The sequence below is a fragment of the Paramormyrops kingsleyae genome, unplaced genomic scaffold (assembly GCF_048594095.1).
Source record: "Paramormyrops kingsleyae isolate MSU_618 unplaced genomic scaffold, PKINGS_0.4 ups83, whole genome shotgun sequence".
Classification (NCBI taxonomy): domain Eukaryota; kingdom Metazoa; phylum Chordata; class Actinopteri; order Osteoglossiformes; family Mormyridae; genus Paramormyrops; species Paramormyrops kingsleyae.
Window position 1 is genome coordinate 122,416 of NW_027326021.1, and position 17,692 is coordinate 140,107.

Consider the following 17,692-nt stretch of genomic DNA (forward strand, 5'->3'; position numbering starts at 1 on the left):
CTGCGCTAAGACACATTCGCATGGCGTTAGTTTTACCGATTCTGACGGGATAAGAAACGTGCGCAATTTCTCAAAATTACCACACAGTGGAGAATTAATGCCGGCAGGATCTTACTGTCTACAAAGCAAGTTCAATGCAAGCATAACCTTCACAAGTAAGACGAAGCATGGCGGCGGAAAAGAACAACATTTTTATTTTACAATTACTTCAAAATTAGGAACAAAAATACGACCAAAAATTCTTTAGTTTGACATGTGATCAAAATACAAAGTAAACTAATACATGATAGCATGCATGCAAAAGATCAACGGCAGAACAGGGACTTTTAACGTTGTCTGCATTAAAAAGGAATTAACCATCCCTCTCAATATAAAATTGGGATAATTTTTTTCTCTTCAGAGGCCTCCATAGAATAGTGCATCCATCCCCTCACTCATGTGTATAGAGACGTATCCTAAGGCTCTGTCAGCAACATTCAGATCAACAACAGCATCAACAATTTCACAGCTAGTTTTAAAACTTGCTTAAACGCACAGTGATTGCAGAAAATGATAAACAAATTAGGTACTATTAATTAAATTATTAAATTGTGCAGATTAATAGTCAGAAAAGGTTTTTCAATTTTACATTATGATAAATGAGAACTATAGGTGATTACTAATTATTGTTAACTAATTTACTGTATGAATTTTTCCCTCTCGTTGTTAAAAATCATTATATGTCAGGGTGCCAGTCAGTGGAAGCACACAGACACGTTGGCCAGCTGTCCTATTCAACTACTTTTTGGTCATTTATTAAGTAACTGACTAATATTTTCCTGCGGGATCTTCTAATTATGTTGAAATAAAAATGTAACTTACAGCGTAAAAACATGGAATCAAGTCAGAAGCGCATGGGCCTCTTGTGCGGTGGAGGAGAACTTGAGCCGCTGGTGTCGTCGGGCTCAGCCTTGCGCTTCCTCTGTCTGGTGCCAGCGGGCCTCTGAGGAGGCCTCTCCTCCTGCCTCACGCCCCATGTTCGCAGAGAACTGCTCACATGCACGGAGACATGCACGGACATGACCACGGTGTGATCATCACCGTAGTCCGTGATGCTCCAGAGTCCATCGGAGATGCTGAGCTCATCCAGCTTCCGCAGGTAGTTGCGGCCTTCGATCTCAAGCTGCTGCCACGTGCTGTTAGGGCCCACAGGGATCCAGAAGGTGGAGCTGGAGGGCTCAGCATGTTCTGGCTCAATCTGACTTCCAGGTTGAGTGTCAGAAGCCACAGATAAGGATGGAGATGAGGGCTCATCTTCACCCCAGGCCAAGGGGAGAGCCTCAGGAAGCCCATTAGCATCCTCAGTCGTGGATGCTGGAGCTGCAGGGGAAGCCTCCCTTATAGAGCTGGATGATGGCAGCTCATGTCCGTAATGGTCATCCTCCCCAGCTGGTGATTCTCCATCCCCATGCTGTACACCAGTCTCTGTACCATGATGTACCACTTGCAGTCGTGCAGGTGCTACGTGCAATAGGCTGGGATCCAACTCCTCCCCAGTGAGCCGCCAATAAAATGAAGGGACACTGAGGGCCAGAGACTGCAAGTTCTCCATGGTCAGTGGGCTCCTCTCGAAGTTCACGACCAGAATGGAGATGAACTTGTCCTCCACAAACTCATGAACTGGGACAAAATGGAACACAGAGAGATATATAAGAACATGACAATAACTGGATAAATACTCTACTACAAAATCAGTTTAAAATGAGTCCATGGGCTTCAGATTGTCAGATAAATGAAATAATGTGAATTACCGATAAAGCTAAGAAAGCTAAACCAGAAGACAACATCCATGCATACGCTTACTCTCACACATATCCAAATGAATAAATATTAAATGAAACACATTTAGTCCTGCACTTTTGTCACTAACAGTGATCTTGCTTTTCATTTTCTTATTATTTAAACAAGATGAGCAAGAATGGGAGACAGAAGGGGAGTATAACGAACGGCATTTCCTATCACATCGTTACATTTTCTCATTTTAAAACTCTGCTTCCAATGTATCCGTTTGCAGTTCAAAATACATTTGTTTCTGTAGATAAAAGTTGAATTATTCAACAGGTCGGTTATTTTACCTCGAAAACCAAAGGTGTTACTTATCAGCTTTACCTCAAAACTAACAAGCATTAGGCCAATGCAGACTTGGCCGTTCATTTCGTATGTCACATACCGGGAGCTACAACTTTATTATCATTTAATCACTATAATCATTAATACCTTCTGGATCCATGTTCTCCACGTTTAAGGAGTGATGGATTCGAAATCTCATCGAGTAACAGTCCTTTATCTCAACTATCTGCACCATTTTGCCAAGAGCGAGAGTTTGCGCATCCAGAAAGTTTAACCGTTTTTGTTTTATTTCAAACTGCCTTCATTGACCGGAAACCGTAAATATTTTAAACTCTGCGCTAAGACACATTCGCATGGCGTTAGTTTTACCGATTCTGACGGGATAAGAAACGTGCGCAATTTCTCAAAATTACCACACAGTGGAGAATTAATGCCGGCAGGATCTTACTGTCTACAAAGCAAGTTCAATGCAAGCATAACCTTCACAAGTAAAACGAAGCATGGCGGCGGAAAAGAACAACATTTTTATTTTACAATTACTTCAAAATTAGGAACAAAAATACGACCAAAAATTCTTTAGTTTGACATGTGATCAAAATACAGAGTAAACTAATACATGATAGCATGCATGCAAAAGATCAACGGCAGAACAGGGACTTTTAACGTTGTCTGCATTAAAAAGGAATTAACCATCCCTCTCAATATAAAATTGGGATAATTTTTTTCTCTTCAGAGGCCTCCATAGAATAGTGCATCCATCCCCTCACTCATGTGTATAGAGACGTATCCTAAGGCTCTGTCAGCAACATTCAGATCAACAACAGCATCAACAATTTCACAGCTAGTTTTAAAACTTGCTTAAACGCACAGTGATTGCAGAAAATGATAAACAAATTAGGTAATATTAATTAAATTATTAAATTGTGCAGATTAATAGTCAGAAAAGGTTTTTCAATTTTACATTATGATAAATGAGAACTATAGGTGATTACTAATTATTGTTAACTAATTTACTGTATGAATTTTTCCCCCTCGTTGTTAAAAATCATTATATGTCAGGGTGCCAGTCAGTGGAAGCACACAGACACGTTGGCCAGCTTTCCTATTCAACTACTTTTTGGTCATTTATTAAGTAACTGACTAATATTTTCCTGCGGGATCTTCTAATTATGTTGAAATAAAAATGTAACTTACAGCGTAAAAACATGGAATCCAGTCAGAAGCGCATGGGCCTCTTGTGCGGTGGAGGAGAACTTGAGCCGCTGGTGTCGTCGGGCTCGGCCTTGCGCTTCCTCTGACTGGTGCCAGCGGGCCTCTGAGGAGGCCTCTCCTCCTGCCTCATGCCCCATGTTCGCAGAGAACTGCTCACATGCACGGGGACATGCACGGACATGACCACGGTGTGGTCATCGCCGTAGTCCGTAATGCCCCAGAGTCCCTCGGGGATGCTGAGCTCATCCAGCTTCCGCAGGTAGTTGCGGCCTTCGATCTCAAGCTGCTGCCACGTGCTGTTAGGGCCCACAGGGATCCAGAAGGTGGAGCTGGAGGGCTCAGCATGTTCTGGCTCAATCTGACTTCCAGGTTGAGTGTCAGAAGCCACAGATAAGGATGGAGATGAGGGCTCATCTTCACCCCAGGCCAAGGGGAGAGCCTCAGGAAGCCCATTAGCATCCTCAGTCGTGGATGCTGGAGCTGCAGGGGAAGCCTCCCTTCTAGAGCTGGGTGATGGCAGCTCCTGTCCGTAATGGTCATCCTCCTCAGCTGGTGATTCTCCATCCCCATGCTGGACACCAGTCTCTGTACCATGATGTACCACTTGCAGCCGTGCAGTTGCTACGTGCAATAGGCTGGGATCCAACTCCTCCCCAGTGAGCCGCCAATAAAATGAAGGGACACTGAGGGCCAGAGACTGCAAGTTCTCCATGGTCAGTGGGCTCCTCTCGAAGTTCACAACCAGAATGGAGATGAACTTGTCCTCCACAAACTCATGAACTGGGACAAAATGGAACACAGAGAGATATATAAGAACATGACAATAACTGGATAAATACTCTACTACAAAATCAGTTTAAAATGAGTCCATGGGCTTCAGATTGTCAGATAAATGAAATAATGTGAATTACCGATAAAGCTAAGAAAGCTAAACCAGAAGACAACATCCATGCATACGCTTACTCTCACACATATGCAAATGAATAAATATTAAATGAAACGCATTTAGTCCTGCACTTTTGTCACTAACAGTGATCTTGCTTTTCATTTTCTTATTATTTAAACAAGATGAGCAAGAATGGGAGACAGAAGGGGAGTATAACGAACGGCATTTCCTATCACATCGTTACATTTTCTCATTTTAAAACTCTGCTTCCAATGTATCCGTTTGCAGTTCAAAATACATTTGTTTCTGTAGATTAAAGTTGAATTATTCAACAGGTCGGTTATTTTACCTCGAAAACCAAAGGTGTTACTTATCAGCTTTACCTCAAAACTAACAAGCATTAGGCCAATGCAGACTTGGCCGTTCATTTCGTCTGTCACATACCGGGAGCTACAACTTTATTATCATTTAATCACTATAATCATTAATACCTTCTGGATCCATGTTCTCCACGTTTAAGGAGTGATGGATTCGAAATCTCATCGAGTAACAGTCCTTTATCTCAACTATCTGCACCATTTTGCCAAGAGCGAGAGTTTGCGCATCCAGAAAGTTTAACCGTTTTTGTTTTATTTCAAACTGCCTTCGTTGACCGGAAACCGTAAATATTTTAAACACTGCGCTAAGACACATTCGCATGGCGTTAGTTTTACCGATTCTGACGGGATAAGAAACGTGCGCAATTTCTCAAAATTACCACACAGTGGAGAATTAATGCCGGCAGGATCTTACTGTCTACAAAGCAAGTTCAATGCAAGCATAACCTTCACAAGTAAGACGAAGCATGGCGGCGGAAAAGAACAACATTTTTATTTTACAATTACTTCAAAATTAGGAACAAAAATACGACCAAAAATTCTTTAGTTTGACATGTGATCAAAATACAAAGTAAACTAATACATGATAGCATGCATGCAAAAGATCAACGGCAGAACAGGGACTTTTAACGTTGTCTGCATTAAAAAGGAATTAACCATCCCTCTCAATATAAAATTGGGATAATTTTTTTCTCTTCAGAGGCCTCCATAGAATAGTGCATCCATCCCCTCACTCATGTGTATAGAGACGTATCCTAAGGCTCTGTCAGCAACATTCAGATCAACAACAGCATCAACAATTTCACAGCTAGTTTTAAAACTTGCTTAAACGCACAGTGATTGCAGAAAATGATAAACAAATTAGGTACTATTAATTAAATTATTAAATTGTGCAGATTAATAGTCAGAAAAGGTTTTTCAATTTTACATTATGATAAATGAGAACTATAGGTGATTACTAATTATTGTTAACTAATTTACTGTATGAATTTTTCCCTCTCGTTGTTAAAAATCATTATATGTCAGGGTGCCAGTCAGTGGAAGCACACAGACACGTTGGCCAGCTGTCCTATTCAACTACTTTTTGGTCATTTATTAAGTAACTGACTAATATTTTCCTGCGGGATCTTCTAATTATGTTGAAATAAAAATGTAACTTACAGCGTAAAAACATGGAATCAAGTCAGAAGCGCATGGGCCTCTTGTGCGGTGGAGGAGAACTTGAGCCGCTGGTGTCGTCGGGCTCAGCCTTGCGCTTCCTCTGTCTGGTGCCAGCGGGCCTCTGAGGAGGCCTCTCCTCCTGCCTCACGCCCCATGTTCGCAGAGAACTGCTCACATGCACGGAGACATGCACGGACATGACCACGGTGTGATCATCACCGTAGTCCGTGATGCTCCAGAGTCCATCGGAGATGCTGAGCTCATCCAGCTTCCGCAGGTAGTTGCGGCCTTCGATCTCAAGCTGCTGCCACGTGCTGTTAGGGCCCACAGGGATCCAGAAGGTGGAGCTGGAGGGCTCAGCATGTTCTGGCTCAATCTGACTTCCAGGTTGAGTGTCAGAAGGCACAGATAAGGATGGAGATGAGGGCTCATCTTCACCCCAGGCCAAGGGGAGAGCCTCAGGAAGCCCATTAGCATCCTCAGTCGTGGATGCTGGAGCTGCAGGGGAAGCCTCCCTTATAGAGCTGGATGATGGCAGCTCATGTCCGTAATGGTCATCCTCCCCAGCTGGTGATTCTCCATCCCCATGCTGTACACCAGTCTCTGTACCATGATGTACCACTTGCAGTAGTGCAGGTGCTACGTGCAATAGGCTGGGATCCAACTCCTCCCCAGTGAGCCGCCAATAAAATGAAGGGACACTGAGGGCCAGAGACTGCAAGTTCTCCATGGTCAGTGGGCTCCTCTCGAAGTTCACGACCAGAATGGAGATGAACTTGTCCTCCACAAACTCATGAACTGGGACAAAATGGAACACAGAGAGATATATAAGAACATGACAATAACTGGATAAATACTCTACTACAAAATCAGTTTAAAATGAGTCCATGGGCTTCAGATTGTCAGATAAATGAAATAATGTGAATTACCGATAAAGCTAAGAAAGCTAAACCAGAAGACAACATCCATGCATACGCTTACTCTCACACATATCCAAATGAATAAATATTAAATGAAACACATTTAGTCCTGCACTTTTGTCACTAACAGTGATCTTGCTTTTCATTTTCTTATTATTTAAACAAGATGAGCAAGAATGGGAGACAGAAGGGGAGTATAACGAACGGCATTTCCTATCACATCGTTACATTTTCTCATTTTAAAACTCTGCTTCCAATGTATCCGTTTGCAGTTCAAAATACATTTGTTTCTGTAGATAAAAGTTGAATTATTCAACAGGTCGGTTATTTTACCTCGAAAACCAAAGGTGTTACTTATCAGCTTTACCTCAAAACTAACAAGCATTAGGCCAATGCAGACTTGGCCGTTCATTTCGTATGTCACATACCGGGAGCTACAACTTTATTATCATTTAATCACTATAATCATTAATACCTTCTGGATCCATGTTCTCCACGTTTAAGGAGTGATGGATTCGAAATCTCATCGAGTAACAGTCCTTTATCTCAACTATCTGCACCATTTTGCCAAGAGCGAGAGTTTGCGCATCCAGAAAGTTTAACCGTTTTTGTTTTATTTCAAACTGCCTTCATTGACCGGAAACCGTAAATATTTTAAACTCTGCGCTAAGACACATTCGCATGGCGTTAGTTTTACCGATTCTGACGGGATAAGAAACGTGCGCAATTTCTCAAAATTACCACACAGTGGAGAATTAATGCCGGCAGGATCTTACTGTCTACAAAGCAAGTTCAATGCAAGTATAACCTTCACAAGTAAGACGAAGCATGGCGGCGGAAAAGAACAACATTTTTATTTTACAATTACTTCAAAATTAGGAACAAAAATACGACCAAAAATTCTTTAGTTTGACATGTGATCAAAATACAGAGTAAACTAATACATGATAGCATGCATGCAAAAGATCAACGGCAGAACAGGGACTTTTAACGTTGTCTGCATTAAAAAGGAATTAACCATCCCTCTCAATATAAAATTGGGATAATTTTTTTCTCTTCAGAGGCCTCCATAGAATAGTGCATTCATCCCCTCACTCATGTGTATAGAGACGTATCCTAAGGCTCTGTCAGCAACATTCAGATCAACAACAGCATCAACAATTTCACAGCTAGTTTTAAAACTTGCTTAAACGCACAGTGATTGCAGAAAATGATAAACAAATTAGGTACTATTAATTAAATTATTAAATTGTGCAGATTAATAGTCAGAAAAGGTTTTTCAATTTTACATTATGATAAATGAGAACTATAGGTGATTACTAATTATTGTTAACTAATTTACTGTATGAATTTTTCCCCCTCGTTGTTAAAAATCATTATATGTCAGGGTGCCAGTCAGTGGAAGCACACAGACACGTTGGCCAGCTGTCCTATTCAACTACTTTTTGGTCATTTATTAAGTAACTGACTAATATTTTCCTGCGGGATCTTCTAATTATGTTGAAATAAAAATGTAACTTACAGCGTAAAAACATGGAATCAAGTCAGAAGCGCATGGGCCTCTTGTGCGGTGGAGGAGAACTTGAGCCGCTGGTGTCGTCGGGCTCGGCCTTGCGCTTCCTCTGTCTGGTGCCAGCGGGCCTCTGAGGAGGCCTCTCCTCCTGCCTCACGCCCCATGTTCGCAGAGAACTGCTCACATGCACGGAGACATGCACGGACATGACCACGGTGTGATCATCACCGTAGTCCGTAATGCTCCAGAGTCCATCGGAGATGCTGAGCTCATCCAGCTTCCGCAGGTAGTTGCGGCCTTCGATCTCAAGCTGCTGCCACGTGCTGTTAGGGCCCACAGGGATCCAGAAGGTGGAGCTGGAGGGCTCAGAATGTTCTGGCTCAATCTGACTTCCAGGTTGAGTGTCAGAAGGCACAGATAAGGATGGAGATGAGGGCTCATCTTCACCCCAGGCCAAGGGGAGAGCCTCAGGAAGCCCATTAGTATCCTCAGTCGTGGATGCTGGAGCTGCAGGGGAAGCCTCCCTTATAGAGCTGGATGATGGCAGCTCCTGTCCGTAATGGTCATCCTCCTCAGCTGGTGATTCTCCATCCCCATGCTGGACACCAGTCTCTGTACCATGATGTACCACTTGCAGTCGTGCAGGTGCTACGTGCAATAGGCTGGGATCCAGCTCCTCCCCAGTGAGCCGCCAATAAAATGAAGGGACACTGAGGGCCAGAGACTGCAAGTTCTCCATGGTCAGTGGGCTCCTCTCGAAGTTCACGACCAGAATGGAGATGAACTTGTCCTCCAAAAACTCATGAACTGGGACAAAATGGAACACAGAGAGATATATAAGAACATGACAATAACTGGATAAATACTCTACTACAAAATCCGTTTAAAATTAGTCCATGGGCTTCAGATTGTCAGATAAATGAAATAATGTGAATTACCGATAAAGCTAAGAAAGCTAAACCAGAAGACAACATCCATGCATACGCTTACTCTCACACATATCCAAATGAATAAATATTAAATGAAACACATTTAGTCCTGCACTTTTGTCACTAACAGTGATCTTGCTTTTCATTTTCTTATTATTTAAACAAGATGAGCAAGAATGGGAGACAGAAGGGGAGTATAACGAACGGCATTTCCTATCACATCGTTACATTTTCTCATTTTAAAACTCCGCTTCCAATGTATCCGTTTGCAGTTCTAAATACATTCATTTCTGTAGATAAAACTTGAATTATTCAACCGGTCGGTTATTTTACCTCGAAAACCAAATGTGTTACTTATCAGCTTTACCTCAAAACTAACAAGCATTAGGCCAATGCAGACTTGGCCGTTCATTTCGTTTGTCACATACCAGGAGCTACAACTTTATTATCATTTAATCATTATAATCATTAATACCTTCTGGATCCATGTTCTCCATGTTTAAGGAGTGATGGATTCGAATTCTCATCGAATAACAGTCCTTTATCTCGACTATCTGCACCATCTTGCCAAGAGCGAGAGTTTGCGCATCCAGAAAGTTTAAACGTTTTTGTTTTATTTCAAACTGCCTTCATTGACCGGAAACCGTAAATATTCTAAACTCTGCGCTAAGACACATTCGCATGGCGTTAGTTATACCGATTCTGACGGGATAAGAAACGTGCGCAATTTCTCAAAATTACCACACAGTGCAGAATTAATGCCGGCAGGATCTTACTGTCTACAAAGCAAGTTCAATGCAAGCATAACCTTCACAAGTAAGACGAAGCATGGCGGCGGAAAAGAACAACATTTTTATTTTACAATTACTTCAAAATTAGGAACAAAAATACGACCAAAAATTCTTTAGTTTGACATGTGATCAAAATACATAGTAAACTAATACATGATAGCATGCATGCAAAAGATCAACGGCAGAACTGGGACTTTTAACGCAGTCTGCATTAAAATGGAATTAACCATCCCTCTCAATATAAAATTGGGATAATTTTTTCTCTTCAGAGGCCTCCATAGAATAGTGCATCCATCCCCTCACTCATCTGTATGAAGACGTATCCTAAGGCTCCGTCAGCAACATTCAGATCAACAACAGCATCAACAATTTCACAGCTAGTTTTAAAACTTGCTTTAACGCACAGTGATTGCAGAAAATGATAAACAATTTAGGTAATATTAATTAAATTATTAAAATGTGCAGATTAATAGTCAGAAATGGTTTTTGAATTTTACATCATGATAAATGAGAACTATAGGTGATTACTAATTATTGTTAACTAATTTACTGTATGAATTTTTCCCCCTCGTTGTCAGGGTGCCAGTCAGTGGAAGAACACAGACACGTTGGCCAGCTGTCCTATTCATTCAGCACCAGCCCATCTAGTAGAGAATTCAGCACCACGGATAGTGACCTGTGTTACTATGACATCAGGTTCCTTCATTGGCTCTATATGTTTTTCTAGAAATAACTAAATGGCTCTGTTGCAGAAATTTCCAGCCATAGACTTGGTTCCTGTATGAAGAGGATATTTTATTTTTACTCAGACCTACAGAAAACCAGCTCTGCACGCGATCTCCCCTTTACTGCTGGAGCAGGGCACACGCAGATCAACAAGTGACAATGCAGCAAATACAGATGAACAATTTCTCACAGCTTCAGAAGGAGTCAGATTACTTTGTAATTCAGAGTTTGTCTAAGACTTCTGCTAGAACATTTTGTGCACTTGAGCCTACTTTCAAAATGTATGGCACCTGGGTCTACTAAAACAAGGTGATGCTGCCTGAACCACCAACCAAGGCTGGGGAGGAAAGGGAGGAATACTAGCCAAAGCAAGGAAGAAAAGCAGCCCACCCTATCTCATGGTCATGAATACAAGAGTTAGGGAGTGTTATGAAGAAGACACCACACTTAAGACCACACAGTGAATTACACCAGAGAGAGTTATTGCATTCTAGCTGTGTTACGTAACATTCCTCAGCCTTCGGTTTTTTCCACACTATGAAGGACATAATTCAGGGTGACAAACAAAACAGCGGAACTGTAGGGCAGCCATTTATTTGTTTCAGTAGTTTTAAGAAAACTTGAACATAAAATGTTTGTTTTGCTTAGATATAAGTCCAGTTGTAGCAGACTTATATTGGCTTTAAGTGATGGATGTTGCTTGTGTTAATACTGCTTTGATTTTGAGGATGAAGTCTGAAGTGTAGGTGACATAGAAGCATGTAGTTTGATGTTTGGAGGTTGTAGTTTTTCATGGGACAATTTGAATATGGAGTACTGGTGTTGTACTTTTTAAGAGGACAGCTCACGAAAACTAATACAGAGTATTATAAGTACCTCTCTTTAAAGGAACTGAGCTCTCTTAGTGTATTTTACATCACATACACTCTTGGTTCGCTGGGCGGTCCATCCCACTGTAGTTGGAGAAAGCTGCCATCAGTCGTTCGGTGTAGCACTCGCAGGATTTACTAGGCTCCTGCTTAAACTGATGCATCATCATCCAGTCCATGCGCGGGGCGACCTGTATCAGAAGGGCTGCCACATAGCGAGGTCTGTTCTGCCTGGGATCCAGCAGGTCACTGACAATGTCCTTCAACTCCTTCATCTACAGTGTCAGATGACCAAAGTTATCTCCCTCTTGAGGATTTGTAAATAACAACATAGGGGCAAGAATTTTTTCTGCCTCGTCCTACTGCCTGAGTTTTTGACCGCGGCACGTCGTCACTGATAAGGAGGTGGAGTCGGGCGCTGAATGGTTATGATCCTCATCTGCAGGGGGGAGAGGGGAAGGGGCAGGGGAACCAGTTGCTACTCCTCCCTCGGCGGCATAAGGAGGAGACTGCTGTTTGGGCAGCAATGCTTGGGCAGGGGCCACACAGTTTATTCCTGGGTATCTAATTAGCAGACACCTTTTGGTTCCTTCAGGGGCTCCACAGACAAACTCATTGACAAAATAGAGTCGTCACAGAAAAATGCTTTGTCACATGCTCAGCCGACATGGACTGTGTGCTGTTTACATATTTTTGGCAGAAACGGAAAGCTCATATGCATATCAGCATATTTTTGGCACAAGTGGAACTCCATCATTTTAAAGAGGGTAAACTCTTCAGGAAATTTACAATGTCAGAATAAACTGATTTTTTAACAGGAGTAACTAATGTGTCCTAATAGGACTGGACGATATGGCAAAAATTTATATCACGATATATTTCTTAATTTTGGTCGATACGATATAATTCCGATATCGATATGGACAATATTAAAAAGCCTCAGGAAAAAACTGCCGAGGACACACACAATGGATGTCTGCAAACTGAATTTGCAAAGTCTATAATACCTCCGGGCTCCTCCTATTAAAATTATATCATTTTTTTTTTATAAAAACAGTACAAAAAAAAAGGTTCAATTTTTATTTGTATTTAGCCTTTACAAAAAAGAAATGTGAAATAAACTATCAGATAAATAAAACTCTCAGACTCAGCTTATTAACAATAATATATTTCCATTTAAACTAGAACAGGCTGATTATTCATATACAGTCGAACCCGGTTATGTCGCTGGCCTAGGGGGTTGCCAAAAAGTGTCGAGATAACCGATGATCGAGATAACCGAAAACCAATATGGCAGCAATATATTAGCATGTGCTTGAAATTTATTTATGTGCGTTAATAACTGAGGATGTACATGCACGGGTTTTTGGTGTTTTTGGCATTGCCGCGATTTGTTTGACGCGATCGGCATGCTATAAATATGTACATACATCGGGGCCGGTTCTAGACATGCATATATGAGGGGGCAGACAGAAATGTGAAGGGGGCACATGGTGGCGACAAAGGCGGGAAAGGGGTGGGGTGGTGCTCTGGATAACTGTTTTTGTCATGTAATTGGATTGCACTTTGTCAGGCCTCTACCCTAAGACCTGTCCAACTTGGGTGTCCCACCTGAAGGCTAAGCTTCTGCTGGTGTAGCTCTTAGGGTTACCGAGGTGGTTAAAATGGTACGGTCCACACTAGGGGTGTCTGAAATCGTTTTAAATAAAATTTTCCTACAAGGTGAGGTTCTTTCTTTAAAAAAAAAAAAAAAGAAAAATGTTAAGACCTCCCCCCCCCCCCCCCCCCCGATCAGTACAGTACCCCCCGATCAAGACCCCCCCCCCAAATAGACAAAATGATGATTTTGACGAGAGAGATTGCTGCTTCCTCTAAACCTCCCGCAATCGCGCAGCTCATTTCGCTCTGCCCTGCCTACTGAGAAACTGGCTCATTTGCATACTAACAGTGATTGGATGTTTAGCTGGGGGGAGGGTGAGTGGGGGATCTCTGCCGAGTGCCGCGTGAGCCCGCGCACAAACAGAACGCGGAGGGAAAGAGCGAACAAGAAGTGAAACTTATCATCTCGTTTGTGCCTTTTTCAATGGATTTTTCAGCTACTGTAGTAAATCTTGTCCATATTCAGTTTGTGGGTAATTATTATTTTCTTCCTCAACTTCTAAAAGTTTGATTTAAGGGGGCAGGACGTTTGCTTAAGGGGGCGTTGCCCCTTCTTGCCCCAGTGTAGAGCCGGCCCCGACATACATTGCTTAACAAAAGGCATATGTGCACCAACTAACAGCAGAGATTTACCAGTATACAATAAAAACCACCGTTGTTTCTAGATACAAACCTTTAATTATATTCTCTAACATTGAAAACACAAAGATCGCTCACAAAATCACAAAAAACCTGCGGGGTGTACTTAGCCTTGTCGTTTTCACAAAAAGCTAACCAGTGTCAAAATTAAATTCACGAGTCATTTCCCTCTGACACAGCTCTGAAAAGTATCATACACGGGGTTACTATGGTTTCTTTACAAAGTCTAAAATGCTTTGTTGCTTTTGCTTTTAACAGTCTGCTTGAAAACAAATGCTTCAATATGATTTATGCTGTCTAAAAAAGTTTTACCTGGATCGCGTTTCACAGCTGCGTTGTTCAGCAAATTACCATGCAAATGCGATTTGAATACGCGCTGTTTAGCACTTGTGATACATTTTTAAAAGCCGGCGAATCGTCCTGGGGATGGAGATAACCGATGTTAAGTGGCGATTTTGGCCCTCTTTTGTGCTCAAGATATTAGGGTTCGGCGACATAAAAGAATCGACATAACCGATGAGAAAATGCTAAGACAAAGGGGAATTTGGCGGTTCCCTCTATACATTTGGTATATTCAAATGTATATCGAAATATTGGAAATGTGTTTAAAAATCGTATCGCCGTTATTGAAAAAAATTCTATCGCGATATATATTGATATCGCATTATTGTCCAGCCCTATGTCCTAATAAGGAAATACATACAATCAGAATAAAATACCTGTGGTTTTTAACAGTGGTAACAATCTGATACGGAAAGGTATCAGATCAACATATCTATAGCATGTAACGGAGCTTGCTCCCCTCCAGAACTCATTGTTCCAGTAGTTATCTGAAATTGTCGTTATTTGGAATATTAAAGACTATGAACAAAAATGGACAATGCAAGAAAATAAAACAATGAGTATGACAGAAAACTAGAGTATTGTTGCAACGGTTGGTACTAGCTGGGTTATGTACTAGCTCACATTAGAGAAACATCATAAATGCTACTAATACACAACTGGGGGGGGGGGGGGGTGTGGCTCAGTACATGGGCTAAGTCCTTGTGCCTGTAATCAGAAGGTCACCGGTCCAAACCCAACCTCAGCACGTCCTTTAGCAAGGCCCTTAACACCCAGCTTCCTGGGGGCCCACACAGGTGACTGTCTTTCACATAGTGCTTGATTTATAAAGAGCAAATTGAGGGAGGTGTAAAGAAGACAATTTCCCCACAGGGATCAATAAAAGTATCAATTATTATTATAACTGTAACTGCACGTAATAACCGGAAAGCATAATTGCTTACTTTCTGTCGAAAATTCTTGCAGCAATATGCTACATTTATGAGCTAGCGGACATGTAATTCTGTTCTACGCATGCGCTTTAACTGAGAGTGTGCTATTCTGATAGGTATGCTATAATGTCAAAACACCTGTACTAATGAAATGTAATACACAACAGCTTTCAAAAATGCGGTAGCATGGTACCTTTTCAATGGCGGTATAACATGCAGCTAGTCTGCAAAAACTCTTTGGTAAATGTCAATAAATAAAAATCGCTGCATTGCATAGTCAATTAATCTATGTGTGACATCGTGCTCAAAACGACTCCAGATAAGCCGTAAAATAAAGGCATTAATCATGAATTTCAGTCAGTTATGCCACAGCACTTCCCTTCGCTCGTTTTCTTCAACACAAAAAATCGCTCAGGCCAGGATCATTAAGTGCAATGTGGAGAGTGCAGACCAGCCGGGGATAATCGTGCTCGGTTACAGTATAAGGCACACGGGTAAATTGTGAATACGGCCTTAATCTAGCTACAGCTTCTTGAATTGTTGGGCGGTGTGCGTAACATAACGTTTTGACATACCGATATCACTTTATATTTCACGTGTATTTATCACTTCATTTCACGTGTCTCTTTAAGTCATTGTTTGATATTATCCAGAGCTGATCGTGTGATTAATCAAACTTTCAGTGTCATCATTTTTATGCTGTTGTATACTAATCTTTAAAATTCATCTTATAGAATTCTGTTCTTATTATTACATAACAACGCGAATTATTGGTATGTTATTATTTAATCACATTATGGCCGCTTTGCTTGGTTACGTATTAGGCATCATATGGCATGTGGGACGTACGCTGCCAGTTTGAAACACGCAGCCTCACTTCCATTTCTGGACCAAGATGGCGAGGTACGTTAAGTTTCTGCTCCCATATTATCGTATAAATGATCTTATTATTTAGTATCTGTCAAACTTGCATGTATATTAAAATATGTTTACTGTTTCGGGCTACTGCGTTAATTCTATCAAAATTTTATGTGCAAGTTAGCTATATAGTTTCGTATTGATATTTAAGTTTTCTGCATGTGCTTTCCTGCGCTTTCATGTTACATTCAGATGCGGATGGTTCCGGTGTTCTGTCGAGTTGAGCTACAGTACTTTGTCGAGTTAGGCTACCTTAACCTCCTGAGACCCTACGTCCTCATATAAGGACATCATTTTTGTTTAAAACTATTAATTGTTCAAAAAAATGTTTGGTTTTTATGATTATGAGGTCCTACTAATCCTAAATGGCTAAAGTAAATAACACATGCACACCAAACAAAAGCCTGAGAGTCAGGAGGATAGTGCTAATAGATAGCCCTAACGCTAGCCCCAAAAAACCCCCTAAAATCCTTACCCTAACCCCTAAAACAGGGGTGACCAATCTTATCCGCAAAGGGCCGGTGTGTATGCAGGTTTTTGGGATAACCTGTAGGTCAGCTGTTCAAACCCAGGTGTGAGGACTCTTCAGCCAATCAGTCCTGACCTGTATTCCATGTGTCAGGAGTGACTGACAGCTCCATTGCATTACCTGTATGTTGTTTTTCCTCATTCAGAATCAGACGAATGGCGAAAGCTGTCAGCTGGAGTGATGACCAGTACTGGGCAACATGGGACAAGTGGGGAGAGGTGATTGACCGGGGAGATGAGGAAGAGCTGTGCTCCCCAGCAGAATCACCCTCTGACCAGGCTGACAGTTTGAACGTGTGACACAACCGAAAGGCAATTGCCAAGGCAGTTAGCTGGACGGATGATGTGTATTGGGCAGCCTGGGACAAATGGGATGAAATCATCTGCTGGGGTGAAGCAAAAGAGTGCTCCCCAGCAACTCCACCCACCAACCAGCCTGGGGAGGATAAGGGGTTAGACGTGCATGGGTTAGAGGTCTTTGTGTTAAATGAAAGGACAGTCTCCATAAAGCCTGCAGACGACCACCAAGACAGGCTGAAAATAGAAGCCGTATTGGTCGACCTCTGCCAGTTTGAGCTTGATGATGTAAATCAAAGTAATGGTAAATTTGAAATTGTAGGAATAGAAATTGGAGAAGTCAAATTGGAGGAGACTGCAGAGAGGGGTTTTAATTCAGTATTTGAATTGGAAATGATGGATTTGGAGATAGAAGTTGTAGACAGTGAATTCCAGCTGAATGCTGTTAATTGGGACATTGCTGAAACTAAAGTGGACAAATTATTAGTGGAACACCTCAACATAAATGATCTCGAAGCAGGCAGTGTGAAGGTGTCCACATCAAATGGCAATGTGGTGAAGGTGCCCCTGCAGACAACGCATGGGAAACAGAAGAAAGGCAAAAAATGGCAAAATTAGACCCCACGAGAGCCGATTGCTGAAGCTGAACATCCTTCTCAGCCTCTTATTTGAATTTGTCAAATTGTTTTAAATCATTGTGGGATTAGCCCCATTGTACCCTTCACATACATACTTACAACATCTCTAAAACACTTTAAATTGTAAACATGTTTCTTCCCTACATCCATTTATGTCTTTCCTATTAGCAATGTAAGGGGAATCTTATTAATGCTAATAATAATGAATAATAATAATAATAATAATGTAACTCTGTTTTGCTTATG

General features: G+C 41.5%; 1 protein-coding gene across 12 annotated transcripts in view; it reads right to left on the minus strand.

Moving 5' to 3' along the window:
- LOC111841375 (uncharacterized) overlaps positions 1-9,698 on the minus strand; it is a 42,874-nt gene extending 33,176 nt beyond the window's left edge. For 3 of the 12 annotated variants that reach the window (XM_072708389.1, XM_072708388.1, XM_072708387.1), the window contains exons 1-4: positions 9,583-9,698; positions 5,746-6,543; positions 3,304-4,101; positions 862-1,659 (exon numbers count right to left, since the gene is read on the minus strand). In XM_072708389.1, the coding sequence (XP_072564490.1) occupies positions 5,768-6,543; positions 9,583-9,670 (864 nt within the window). In that variant the 5' untranslated portion in view covers positions 9,671-9,698 and the 3' untranslated portion in view covers positions 862-1,659; positions 3,304-4,101; positions 5,746-5,767. Of the gene's footprint in view, positions 1-861; positions 1,660-2,256; positions 2,614-3,303; positions 4,102-5,745; positions 6,544-8,187; positions 8,542-9,582 lie in introns of those variants that run through there. The other 9 variants (XM_072708394.1, XM_072708396.1, XM_072708395.1 and 6 more) reach the window with 9 other exon arrangements.
- Between the last annotated feature and the right edge of the window lie 7,994 nt (positions 9,699-17,692).